At 50.7% G+C, this 13595-nt stretch overlaps 1 protein-coding gene across 1 annotated transcript in view; it reads right to left on the reverse strand.

Annotated features, from left to right (window-relative positions):
- The window catches only part of TOM1 (target of myb1 membrane trafficking protein), a 46989-nt gene that overhangs the window by 17876 nt on the left and 15518 nt on the right, over window positions 1-13595 (reverse strand). Inside the window, exons 2-6 of the mRNA XM_060112659.1 lie at window positions 5293-5377; window positions 2170-2248; window positions 1058-1207; window positions 632-766; window positions 377-526 (exon numbers count right to left, since the gene is read on the reverse strand). Of these exons, the coding sequence (XP_059968642.1) occupies window positions 377-526; window positions 632-766; window positions 1058-1207; window positions 2170-2248; window positions 5293-5377 (599 nt within the window). The remainder of the gene's footprint in view (window positions 1-376; window positions 527-631; window positions 767-1057; window positions 1208-2169; window positions 2249-5292; window positions 5378-13595) is intronic.

A 13595-nucleotide genomic window follows, 5' to 3' on the forward strand; every position in this document is an offset into this window, starting at 1 on the left:
AGACCCCGAGCAAACCCCAGCAAGGAAGTGGAGCTGCTGCGGCCGAAGGGCTGCTTGCTGGGTGCTTCCTCTCCCTAGAGCTGCCCGCAGGGCTCCACGGAGGGCACAGTTTGGAGAAGGGCCCAGGTGCAGGACAGAGCCTGCCTGGAGTCAGATTTGCGCTTGAATCCCAGCTCTGTCTCTGCTGAACTATGTGGCTCTGGGCAAGTGAACTGATCTGAGTCTCATCTCCCAACAGGAAGGATGACACATGCCCTGTGGGGCTGCCCTGAGGACTGGGCAGAGTAATTTCCACACTGACAGGGGCCCGCCCTGACTTGTGGGGAGGGGGAGGCCCACGTCCTGACCTGTGTGGCTACGGCCCAGGCTTGTTTACCTGCTCAGCGGTTGGCGTTATGGGTGTGTCACTGGGGAGTAGGGCCAAGGTGGGCAGCGGGGTGGTGTGCTGACCGGAGTCTCCTTGATGACTGGCATCAGTGCCCACAGAAGAATTCTGTCCTGACGGTGTCTCTGAGTTGAACACGGTCTAGAAGGCAACAAGCTGAATCAGTGAGGCCGGCAGGTCAGGGCCACCGGGAAGCAGCACCCCCTCTGGGGGTGACTCCCGCCGCCCCTGCCCGCCACTCCTCACCCTCTGGGGCGTGTGGATGGGGGACAGCATGTCCAGGTCGGTCATGGGGAACTCCAGGCCCTTCCTCCGCAGGTCCTCGTAGACAGCGACCACACCTGTCAAGTCGGGCGAGCTGCGGAACGCGTCAGCCCAGGACTGAGAGGGGACAAGGGGACACGGCCGGTAACCACTGCTCACCGGCTCCCCTGCGAGCCTGCCTGCTGGCCCCCAGGGAGCAGAAATTCCCTCCTGGACTCTCTGGTCCTTTGGCGGCATCACCTGGACAGCCCGCCCCACAGCAAGGCCCTCAGCCAACAAGGCTCCCCCCGACCCCCGGCTCAGAGGTCCCGTCAGCAGAGGAGCAAGACGGACCCAAGAGAACAGACGAGAGAGTAGCACTGGCGGGGGCACCTTCCTCCCGGCCTGCCCGCGGCCGCCCGTGCTCACCTGGATGAGGGTGAGCACCTTGTCGTGCACGATGGTGGGCGGGTTGTTCTTGGGCAGGATGGTCCTCACCAGCACGCCCTCCACGAAGTCCTGGCTGGCCACCAGCACGTGGAAGCGGTGCCCGCAGTTCTTGACGCAGGTTTCCAAGACCTGGAGGCCGTGTGGTGCCCGTGAGCACCCAGCAGAGGAGCGGGAGCACCCGGGTCCCCGCCCTCACACCCCACCCATGTCCCAGTGGGGAGGCCCAGCAGAGGATGCAGCTCCCTGAAGTGAGACCCAGACATGGAGGAGCGGGGATGACACCAGATTTGGCAGCTGGTTGGCTGGGGTGGGGAGCGGGACTTGGGTGGGCAGAGGGCCAAGTGCTGGCTGAAGGCCCCTGGCTGAGTGGCTCTGGTGCCCACAGAACCCTGTCCCGAGGCCGTCTCTGAGCTGAGCACAGTCTAGAGGGGAGGTGGCTCTCCAGGTGTAAACCAGAGAACTTTCAATCAAATGGTGACTTCGCGGCCTGGGACAAAGGTGCCCAACTTCCGTCCCCACTCCTGTCCCCGCTCCTGTCTCTCTATTCCCGGGCAGGAGCTGCCTCTGATCTTCAGTTGAGCAGACGGATCCAGATGTAAGTGCTGCCATGGGGGAGGCGGAGACAGAGTAATCCCGTCCCCACTCCCCAGCCAAGCCCACCCTGACTGCCAGGCTGCCCACTCCTGCCTGCCCCGCCCTGCTGTGAGCAAGGACTGTCCTCAGCCTCTGGCATCTGCTTTATGTTCATTTTTCAGGGCCAATTAGGCCAAGTGTCAACTGGAACCCAACTTGGGTACTGCCCCCCAGAGGCCTGGGTGCACGAGCTTCTGTGTCACCGGCAGGTCCTCTGCCCACGCGTCCCACGACGGGCCCTTGAGGGATGTGAGCCTCAGTGTGTCTTCTCCCTGCACCGGTAGGTTAGAGAGAACTTTTCCAAATAGCCTCTCTTGCCACTCCTCGTTGGCCAGCGGTGTAGACAGAACAGTGCTTTGCCCACAGCCCTTGAAAGAGGAGCCCCAGGGTGGCTGGGAGTCCTGCTGGGCCCCCAGGGCACTGTGGTCCCGCCGTGGATGGAGGGACGGGGCACTCACCGTGAGAGCCAACATCACCTCGTGGAAGTTCTTATTCCCCACGATTCTCTTCTTCACTGCTCGGAAGGCATCTTTGGGGCTGGGCAGAAGGACAAGAGGAAGGATGGGCTGAGGCATGGAACCTCCTTATCCAACAGTGGAGGCTGCGCGCCTAACATCAGGAGGCACTGGAAGACGGAACGGCTCTTATGTACCCGTCTCCCTCGGCCCCGCCCTGTTTTGTGTGCCCAGGTTCTAATCACATCAGAATCTTCCTGTCCCACCAAAATCCTCAATAGATGACGACTGCTTGGCAGGGATTCTCAGTGTGCAGGCTCTGGACACCCTGCACTAGAATCCCTTAGTGGGGAGGTGTGAGTGCTTGTTAAACATGCGGAACCCCAGACCCGACCCTAGACCCCCTGAAGCAAGCTCTCAGGGAAGCTGCATGCCCACCGTGCCCCTGGGGCTTTATATGCAGTAGTGAAGGTTAAGCACCATAAGCTGCAGGCACAGAGGTCTTGGGCCCCATCCTGGCCAGCTCCTCTACCCACCCCTGTTTCCACCCAGGCCTTATCATGCACCAGATGTGCCCACACCAGGCTGGGTGCTGGGACGCACTGGTGAATAAGACCCCTCGGCCCTGCTTCAAGGATCACATGTTCCAGGGAGACCCACCTAAGGGAGGGAAGCAAGCAGGTCTCGAGGTAAGAGCGAGTGTGAGTGTGTGAGGGTGGGTGGGTGGGTGGGTGCCCAGGAGGTGGCGCCACAGCTGAGCGTGAAGGATGGGATGCAGCCAGCTGCGGGGCGAAGGGCACGCGGTTCGTGGAGGCAGGAGCCTGGACCAGGGCCCGGGCGGGCGGGCGGGCGGGGAGGAGATGTAAGGAGGCCGCTGAGCGTTGGGGGGACGTGGAGGAAGGGGCTGGGGAGGCTGCGCGGTCACGGTGGGGAAGGGGAGCCGGCGGCGGCCTGCTCTCCCCACCCCATCGGTAACTCCACTGACGCCCCCAGGCCTGCCGCCTGCATCCTTGCCGCTCAGCCCTGTACAGGGGAAACCCACGTTGCCTGGACTGTCCTGGCCTAGGAGTCTTCGTGGCCCCACCAACTTCCGCATCTACCGGGTAGAAGCCCAACTAAAATCTGCTTCGCCCATGGCGCCTTCCCAGTCCTCCATCTCCTGGGTGCATGGACCCCGGGACTGCCCGGCTAGAGAGGACGCCCCCTAGAGGCCAGGAGTGGCTTCCTCCTCTGACACTTTGCCTCCCCAGAGCCCAGCATGCTACAGGAGCTCAAGCAACACTTCTTAGGCAGGGGAGGGCCTGTCCTGCTGTCTGCTGGGCATCTGTCAGACTGTCAGTGCCAAATCCATCAAAGGCAAGTCGACAGAGTCGGGAACCCTGACATGACATGGGCCCCCCCACAGGAGTGAAGGCGGCAGGCAAGGCTTTCTGGAAGGGACCTGCGTGGGGGTGGCTGTAACGGAGATGACACGAGGGGTGAAGGGCCATGGCCCCTGATGGGGTGGGACCTGGCCCCTGAAGTGTGAGGGTGCTTTTCAACCCAATGCCCTGGGGCAGCCCCTCGCCCTCTGGGCTCCATCTCAGGGGAAGGTGGCTTCTATTCCTGGCTTGGCCACTCCCCTGTGGCCACGTCAGCTCTCTAAAGGGACTTGTTTCCACTCCTTACAGAGTGACCCAGAAGTTCTGGCCTGTGTGCCACTACTGTGGGCCTACCGTGTGTCTAGTACTCTGCCAGGAGCACAGCACAAAGCGGGTGGCACGGAGGCCACACACAACCCAAGGCGGGAGTGGACAAGAGACTAAAGCTTAGATGACAAGCTCCGTGAGGTCAAGGGTCACGTCTGCCTTGCTCACTGCTGGGTCCCCTGAGCCTCATGCAGAGCCTGGAACCCAGGAGGTGCTCAAATCAATAGCACCTGAACAAGTCTGACCCCAGTTCTGCCGCCATTTACAAGGGAGATGGGGACTTGCTTCTCCAAGGACAAAGCAGTGACTTTCAGCCCCGACATTCAAGAAGAGGCTCCGTGAGGTTTTCTGCCTCAGTCTTCTCTCTTGGTGGCCCTGCCGCCTGCCCACCACTCTCACCCCTGACACTTATGAGTCCAGATGCAGGAGGGCGTGTCCCCTCCCAGCGCCTCGGCAAGCCCATGGCACACGGCTGGGGAGCTGGAAGGTTCTGGTAGCCCCCGTGCAGTCCTAATTGGCCTTGACCATGTGCTGCAGACTCCCACAGCCTCCTCAGGCTCTGAGCTGGGTGCTCCCTCCACACACAAAGCGCCACGTGGTGAGAGGAACCCTCGTAGGGCAAATGGACCATCCCAGTGAAAAATGGGGAGAGAACTGAGACCTGCTCCAACGGCTGAGCCTGTTTTTCTGGAACAGAGGCTTCATCTGGCGCTTCCTGCTGGCTGTGGTCATCACACCCCTCGCAACCCTTCCCTGGTTTCTCCTGAGAAGGACAGTGACCCTGCATCCATCCCCTCTCTGCTCCCCTCAGGGCCTTGGGCAGATTGCTGGAAGGATCGAAGAGCTCTGTCTCTGAGACAAAGACCCAGAGAGGTAAAGTGATTTGCCCAAGGTCACACCGCTGGTCAGTGATGCCGGTCAGAGCCAAGGAGCCAGGACCACGGTGCTTGTCCCACACCACGTCTCTGGCTGGGCTGCCTGACCCCAAGCAGGATGCCGGGACCGGAGCACCAGAAATGCTCGGCCAAGGCTAACTTTGACCAGCCTCTCGGTTCCACTGCACATTTACTCCCCTCCCTGTGCCCGCAACCCTCCCTGCTGATCTCAGATCTTAAGGAAATGAGTCTGTTCTTGCTCACTGGGGAAGCTAGGAGTCCCTGCTGCACAGTGTAGCCCACGGCATGCAGATGGGGCTTCGGGCTTCCTCCTAATTCTAAGAGCCGCCAGCTGGCCTTGTCCTAGGAAGATGCTGTCCAGGTGACGTCCTAGGAAGGGCCAGTCGACTGCACTGCTGCTGCTGGGTGGGCCGCACACCCGATATCTCTGGGCTTCTCATCCATTTGATGAGAAAGTCAGACTAGATCGTGGTTCTGAAACGTTTAAGACGCGTTGTTGTGGCCACCCCGCCGGCGTCCCGCCTCTTCCCGGGGGTCCTCACCCTTCCTCGGTCTCATTGATGATGTCGCAGATCTCCATGTTGAGTGCCCAGTTCTCGCTCTGCAGGGAGCCATCTGTAGCTTTCTCTGAGGACAAGAAACCACAGGTCACACAGGTGTGTGGGGTTCCCAGATGGACATACTCAGCGGGAGTGGGGAGGACAATGGATGCTTTCTGGGCACCTGAGATGGGCCAGGCACCATATAAACGGTGTCACCTTCATTGCCCCATTTCGTCACTTAATTGTTATAGTAGCCACGCGAGGCTGGGGAGGAAGCCATGGCTGAGTCTACCAGATGGGTGAGCGGGACAGGGATTCAGGGGGCCTGGCCTCAGAGCGCTTGTTTTTGACATGACAATATAGAGACAGGGTTTTGTTTTAGATTTGTAAATAAATGTTCCCTATTGACCCTTTTATTATCTTTTGACTTGGAAACCATTCACAAGGTTCAAAACGTAAAAAGCGCCAAAGAGGCATGGAATGGAGAGTAAATCTACCGGCCTCCCCTGCCCCCAGCTCCCTCTTCCTGGAGGCCCCTAGTTTCCTCTCAAATCTCCCAGAGATATTCTTTACCTCCAAAGCCAAGGACACAGGGTTTTAAATCCCGACTCTGTTACCAATAGAAGGCCTGGCCGTGGTCTTCCTCTACAAGCTAACTTGTCTGTAGATGGGTAGAAGCGCCCCGGGGTGTCTGATGATGCAAACCAGGCATATGCATGGTACTTGGTGCAAAACAGGTACTCAGTGGGTGATGGGTCTTTTTTATTTTTTTTCAATTGAGGTGAAAGTCACACAACATAAAATTAACCATTTTAAAGTGAACAGTTCAGTGGCATTTAGTACATTCACAATGTTGTGCAACCATCCTGTCTATCTGGTTCTTGGGGTGAGGTCTCCAGGCCAGGAGTCACTACGAGATTGTCCAGGCCTGTCGAGGCCACAGTCGGTGGCCCTTTGCTGTAAGATCTGCTCAGTGCTGGGACCCGGCTGCCTTTCACGTGCTCTAGTGTGAGAGCAGGTGGGTGAACAGTGAACACAGGAACAGAACATACTATAGGACGCTCAAAAACGTTCTTTAAAATCGAAGTGCTGGGGCTTCCCTGGTGGCGCAGTGGTTAAGAACCTGTCTGCCAATTCAGGGGACACGGGTTCGAGCCCTGGTCCGGGAAGATCCCACATGCCGCAGAGCAACTAAGCATGTGCGCCACAACTATTGAGCCTGCACTCCACAGCTCACAAGCCACAACCCCTGAAGCCCGGGCGCCTTGTTTCTCTGCAACAAGAGAAGCCACCGCAATGAGAAGCCCGTGCACCGCAACGAAGAGTAGTCCCTGCTCACCGCAACTAGAGAAAGCCCGCGCACAGCAACAAGGACCCAACGCAGCCAAAAAAAAAAAAAACAAAAAATAAAAACTGAAGTGCTGTCCTTGCGTTCACATCACCCACTTTCCCTGCCCTCTCCATCTTCTAGATTCCATCCTCATGCAGACCTGACTTTAAAACGAGTTCCAATTGGACACAAGATGGCGTACTAGGAGGACGCAGAATCCGTGTCTCCTCACAACTAGGGCACTTACCAGGCACTGGTGGGGGACCACGGACACCGAAGAGGACGGGAGGAACCCCCAGCGACTGGCTTGCGGGATCTTGGTTCCCAGGCCGGAGGCTGGGCCCGAGCTCCTGTGGTGGGAGCTCCGAGTCCAAACTGCTGGACTAACAGAGAACCTCAGACCCCAGGGAACATCAATTGGAGTGAGGCCTCCCAGAGGCCCTCATCTCAGCACCAAGACATATAACTGCCTGCAAACTCCAGTGCTGGACGTCTCAGGCCAAACAACCAGTAAGACAGGAATACAGCACCACCCATCAAAAACAAAAAAAAAGAAATGACAAAAAAATTTTTACAGATGAAGGAGCAAGGTAAAAACCTACAAGACCAAATAAATGAAGATGAAATATGCAACCTACCTGAAAAAGAATTCACAATAATAAGATGATCCAAAATCTCGGAAACAGAATGGAGAAAATACAAGAAACGTTTAACAAGGATCTAGAAGAACTAAAGAGCAAACAAACAGTGATGAACGACACAATTACTGAAATTAAAAATACTCTAGAAGGAATCAATAACAGAATAACTGAGACAGAAGAACGGATAAGTGAGCTGGAAGGTAAAATGGTGGAAATAACTGCCAGGGAGCAGAATAAAGAAAAAAGAATGAAAAGAATTGAGGACAGTCTCAGAGACCTCTGGGACAAACATTAAATGCACCAACATTTGAATTATAGGGGTCCCAGAAGAAGAAGAGAAAAAGAAAGGGCCTGAGAAAATATTTGAAGAGATTATAGTCAAAAACTTCCCTAACATGGGAAAGGAAATAGTCAATCAAGTCCAGGAAGCACAGAGAGTACCACACAGGATAAACCCAAAGAGAAACACGCTGAGACACATATTAATCAAACTATCAAAAATTAAATACAAACAAAAAAATATTAAAAGCATCAAGGGAAAAACAACAAATAACATACAAGGGAATCCCCATAAGGTTAACAGCTGATCTTTCAGCAGAAACTCTGCAAGCCAGAAGGGAGTGGCAGGACATACTTAAAGCAATGAAAGGGAAAACTTACAACCAAGATTACTCTACCCAGCAAGGATCTCATTCAGATTCAACGGAGAAATTAAAACCTTTACAGACAAGCAAAAGCTAAGAGAATTCAGCACCACCAAACCAGCTCTACAACAAATGCTAAAGGAACTTCTCTAGGCAGGAAACACAAGAGAAGGAAAAGACCTACAAAAACAAACCCCAAACAATTAAGAAAATGGTAACAGGAACATACATATCGATAATTACCTTAAATGTAAATGGATTAAATGCTCCAACCAAAACACACAGACTGGCTGAACGGATACAAAAACAAGACCCATACCTATGCTGTCTACAAGAGACCCACTTCAGACCTAGGGACACCTACAGACTGAAAGTGAGGGGATGGAAAAAGATATTCCATGCAAATGGAAATCAAAAGAAAGCTGGAGTAGCAATTCTCATATCAGACAAAATAGACTTTAAAATAACGACTATTACAAGAGACAAAGAAGGACACTACATAATGATCAAGGGATCAATCCAAGAAGAAGATATAACAATTGTAAATATTTATGCACCTAACATAGGAGCACCTCAATACATAGGGTAAATGCTAACAGCCATAAAAGGGGAAGCTGATAGTAACACACTCATAGTAGGGGACTTTAACACCCCACTTTCACCAATGGACAGATCATCCAAAATGAAAATAAATAAGGAAATACAAGCTTTAAATGATACATTAAATAAGACGGACTTAACTGATATTTATAGGACTTTCCATGCAAAAAATACACTTTCTTCTCAAGTGCTCATGGAACATTCTCCAGGATAGATCATACCTTGGGTCACAAATCAAGCCTTGGTAAATTTAAAAAATTGAAATCATATCAAGTACCTTTTCTGACCACAACGCTATGAGACTAGATATCAATTACAGGAAAAAAATTGTAAAAAATACAAACACATGGAGGCTAAACAATATGCTACTAAGTAACCAATAGATTGCTGAAGAAATCAAAGAGGAAATAAAAAAATACCTAGAAACAGATGGCAATGAAAACATGACGACCCAAAACCTATGGGATGCAGCAAAATCAGTTCTAAGAGGACATTTATAGCACTGCAATTCTACCTCAAGAAACAAGAAACAACTCAAATAACCTAACCTTACACCTAGAGCAATTAGAGAAAGAAGAACAAAAAACCCCCAAAGTTAGCAGAAGGAAAGAAATCATAAAGATCAGAGCAGAAATAAATGAAAAAGAAATGAAGGAAACAATAGCAAAGATCAATAAAACTAAAAGCCGTTCTTTGAGAAAATAAACAAAATTGATCAACCATTGGCCAAACTCATCAAGAAAAAAAGGGAGAAGACTCACATCAACAGAATTAGAAATGAAAAAGGAGAAGTAACAACTGACCCTGCAGAAATACAAAGGATCATGAGAGATTACTACAAGCAACTCTATGCCAATAAAATGGACAACCTGGAAGAAATGGACAAATTCTTAGAAAAGCACAACCTTCCGAGACTGAACCAGGAAGAAATAGAAAATATAAATAGACCAATCACAAGCACTGAAATTGCAACTGTGATTAAAAATCTTCCAACAAACAAAAGCCCAGGACCAGATGGCTTCACAGGCGAATTTTATCAAACATTTAGAGAATACCTAACACCTATCCTTCTCAAACTCTTCCAAAATATAGCAGAGAAGGAACACTCCCAAACCATTCTACGAGGCCACCATCACCCTGATACCAAAACCAGACAAGGATGTCACAAAGAAAGAAAACTACAGGCCAATATCTCTGATGAACATAGATGCAAAAATCCTCAACAAAATACTAGCAAACAGAATCCAACAGCACATTAAAAGGATCGTACACCATGATCAAGTGGGGTTTATCCCAGGAATGCAAGGATTCTTCAATATATGCAAATCAATCAATGTGATAAACCATATTAACAAATTGAAGGAGAAAAACCATACAATAATCTCAATAGATGCAGAAAAAGCTTTTGACAAAATTCAACACCCATTTATGATAAAAACTCTCCAGAAAGTAGGCATAGAAGGAGCCTATCTCAACATAATAAAGGCCATATATGACAAATCCACAGCCAATAAATATCGTTCTCAATGGTGAAAAACTGAAAGTATTTCCTCTAAGATCAGGAACAAGACAAGGTTGCCCACTCTCACCACTATTATTCAACATAGTTTTGGAAGTTTTAGCCACGGCAGTCAGAGAAGAAAAAGAAATAAAAGGTATCCAAATCGGAAAAGAAGAAGTAAAACGGTCACTGTTTGCAGATGACATAATACTATACATAGAGAATCCTAAAGATGCTACCAGAAAACTACTAGAGCTAATCAACGAATTCGGTAGAGTAGCAGGATACAAAATTAATGCATAGAAATCTCTTGCATTCCTATACACTAATGATGAAAAATCTGAAAGAGAAATTAAGGAAACACTCCCATTTACCATTGCAACAAAAAGAATAAACTACCTAGGAATAAACCTACCTAAGGAGACAAAGGACCTGTATGCAGAAAACTATAAGACACTGATGAAAGAAACTAAAGATGATACAAACAGATGGAGAGATATACTATGTTCTTGGATTGGAAGAATCAACATTGTGAAAATGACTCTACTACCCAAAGCAATCTACAGATTCAATGCAATCCCTATCAAACTACCAATGGCATTTTTCACAGAACTAGAATAAAAAATTGCACAATTTGTATGGAAACACAAAAGACCCCGAATAGCCAAAACAATCTTGAGAAAGAAAAATGGAGCTGTAGGAAACAGGCTCCGGACTTAAGACTATAATACAAAGCAGTAATCAGTAATCAAGACAGTATGGTACTGGCACAAAAACAGAAAGATAGATCAATGGAAGAGGATAGAAAGCCCAGAGATAAACCCACGCACATATGGTCACCTTATCTTTGATGAAGGAGGCAAGAATATACAATGGAGAAGAGACAGCCTCTTCAATAAGTGGTGCTGGGAAAACTGGACAGCTACAAGTAAAAGAATGAAATTAGAACACTTCCTAACACCATACACAGAAATAAACTCAAAATGGATTAAAGACCTAAATGGAAGGCCAGACACTATAAAACTCTTAGAGGAAAACATAGGAAAAACACTCTATGACATAAATCACAGCAAGATCCTTTTTGACCCACCACCTAGAGGAATGGAAATAAAAACAAAAATAAACAAATGGGACCTAATGAAACTTAAAAGCTTTTGCACAGCAAAGGAAACCATAAAAAAGACGAAAAGACAACCCTCAGAATGGGAGAAAATATTTGCAAACGAAGCAACTGACAAAGGATTAACCTCCAAAACATACAAGCAGCTCATGCAGCTCAATATCAAAAAAACAAATAATCCAACCCAAAAATGCGCAGAAGACCTAAATAGACATTTCTCCAAAGAAGATATACAGATTGCCCACATACACATGAAAGAATGCTCAACATCACTAATCATTAGAGAAATGCAAATCAAAACTACAATGAGGTATCATCTCACACCAATCAGAATGGTCATCATCAAAATATCTACAAACAATAAATGCTGGCGAGGGTGCGGAGAAAAGGGAACCCTCTTGCACTGTCGGAGGGAATGTAAATTGATATAGCCACTATGGAGAACAGTATGGAGGTTCCTTAAAAAACTAAAAATAGAACTACCATATGACCAAACAATCCCACTACTGGGCATATACCCTGAGAAAACCATAATTCAAAGAGTCATGTACCACAGTGTTCACTGCAGCATTGTTTACAATAGCCAGGACATGGAAGCATCCTAAGTGCCCATCGACAGATGAATGGATAAAGAAGATGTGGCACATATATACAATGGAATATTACTCAGCCATAAAAAGAAAGGTAATTGAAATCTTGTAGTGAGGTGGATGGACCTAGAGTCTGTCATACAGAGTAAAGTAAGTCAGAAAGAGAAAAACAAATACCATATGCTAACACATATATATGGAATCTAAAAAAAAAAAATTGGTTCTGATGAACCTAGGGGCAGGACAGGAATAAAGACACAGACGTAGAGAATGGACTTGAGGACACGGGGAGGGGGGAAGGGTAAGCTGGGATGGAGTGAGAGAGTGGCATGGACATATATCCACTACCAAATGTAAAATAAATGGCTTGTGGGAAGCAGCCGCAGAGCACAGGGAGATCAGCTCGGTGCTTTGTAGACCACCTAGAGGGGTGGGATAGGGAGGGCGGGAGGGAGACGCAAGAGGGAGGGGATATGGGGATATACGTATGCATATAGCTGATTCACTTTGTTATACAGCAGAAACTAACACAACACTGTAAAGCAAGTATACTCCAAAAAAGATGTTAAAAAAAAAAAAAAAAAGAAAAAGACCAAGTTCCAGCAGAGTGTGCAGAGACAACTCCATGCTCTGCTTGTCTCAGGCAAGATCCTGCCCCGCACGTTACTCCTGTGGGTCTGTCAGGCCCACGCACGAGTTTTTAACCATCGGCTGGATCAGCGTTTAGGGCAGTAGCCAAGTTCCCCCATCACGGCTGTGTCTTTGGCTTCAGAGCCTGGCTCCAGGCTCAGAGCCCTCACACCCGCGGCCTCAGTGCACCCGTGGGCATAGCTCTGTGGGCTGTCTCCCAGGAGCCCCAATGGGCCGGGCACACGGAGCTCTATTCCACGCGATGGTGCAAGGGAGGCTCTCTCACCACCCTGCTCTCGGGTGAGACCCCTCACGCGTCCGCCGCACAGCTACTGATGTAGCAGGCCTGCTCTAGGCACTGGGGATGCAGTGTGGACAGCTGGACACGGTCCCTGCCCTGTGGTGCCCAGAGAAGCCGCACTCCGAGCCAGGCCCGTCAGGATAGGGGGCAGACTCTGTGTGACTGGGCAGGGCCCTCTTCCAGCTGGGCAGGCAGCCCCATCCTGTGGGCAGAGCCTGGGCTGGGCTGGCACAGTCAGCTCCCTAGAACGATGGCTTCCATGATCTTGGTTTTGAAATTGGCCTGACTTCAGTTCCACCCTGGGTCCCCCTTGGGTCCTGCGGGCTGGATGGATGGCAGGGTGGCCCAGGACACATGCCAGGCAGCTGAGGCATCCAGGTATGGACCCAGCAGCAGGGTGGGTTGCTTTGCTCCTGGGTTAGGGCTGCGACAGGGGATGAGAAAGGGTGCCCTTTAAATGGGTGAAAGATGGACTGGCTCATCCCACAACTATGTCCTGGGTGTGGCTTCTTTGGGCCACACTCCCACCCCTGGGACTCACACACATACTGAACCACATAAGAAGAACCAAAGAGAGCTGGACAAGTGCCTCCAGAGCGGGGGGCTGGGCCCTACTTTGGAGGGTCTGGGGGATGGTGGCTGATCAACCATGCAGAACTGCTCCTCCTTTGGAAGCCACGTCTCAGTGACCTCCTGGCCCGGGGGATTCGCCAACCTGACTCCCGACCGCCTCTAACGGGCCCCTGAGTCCTGCCAGTTCCACCCCCTGAGGCTCTCTCCATCCCAGCCTTCCCTTCCCGCCCTGCCCTCGGCCACTGCCCCAGCTGGGCCACCGCCCTGCCCTCGTCAGCCACGGCCTCGGCTCCTCCTGCCTCCTTGCCCCCATGCATCCTCCATGCTGACCCAGAGTGAACCTTCTGGAGCTTGAAAGTGACTGTGTCCCTCC

This window comes from Mesoplodon densirostris, chromosome 11 (assembly GCF_025265405.1).
Source record: "Mesoplodon densirostris isolate mMesDen1 chromosome 11, mMesDen1 primary haplotype, whole genome shotgun sequence".
Taxonomy (NCBI): domain Eukaryota; kingdom Metazoa; phylum Chordata; class Mammalia; order Artiodactyla; family Ziphiidae; genus Mesoplodon; species Mesoplodon densirostris.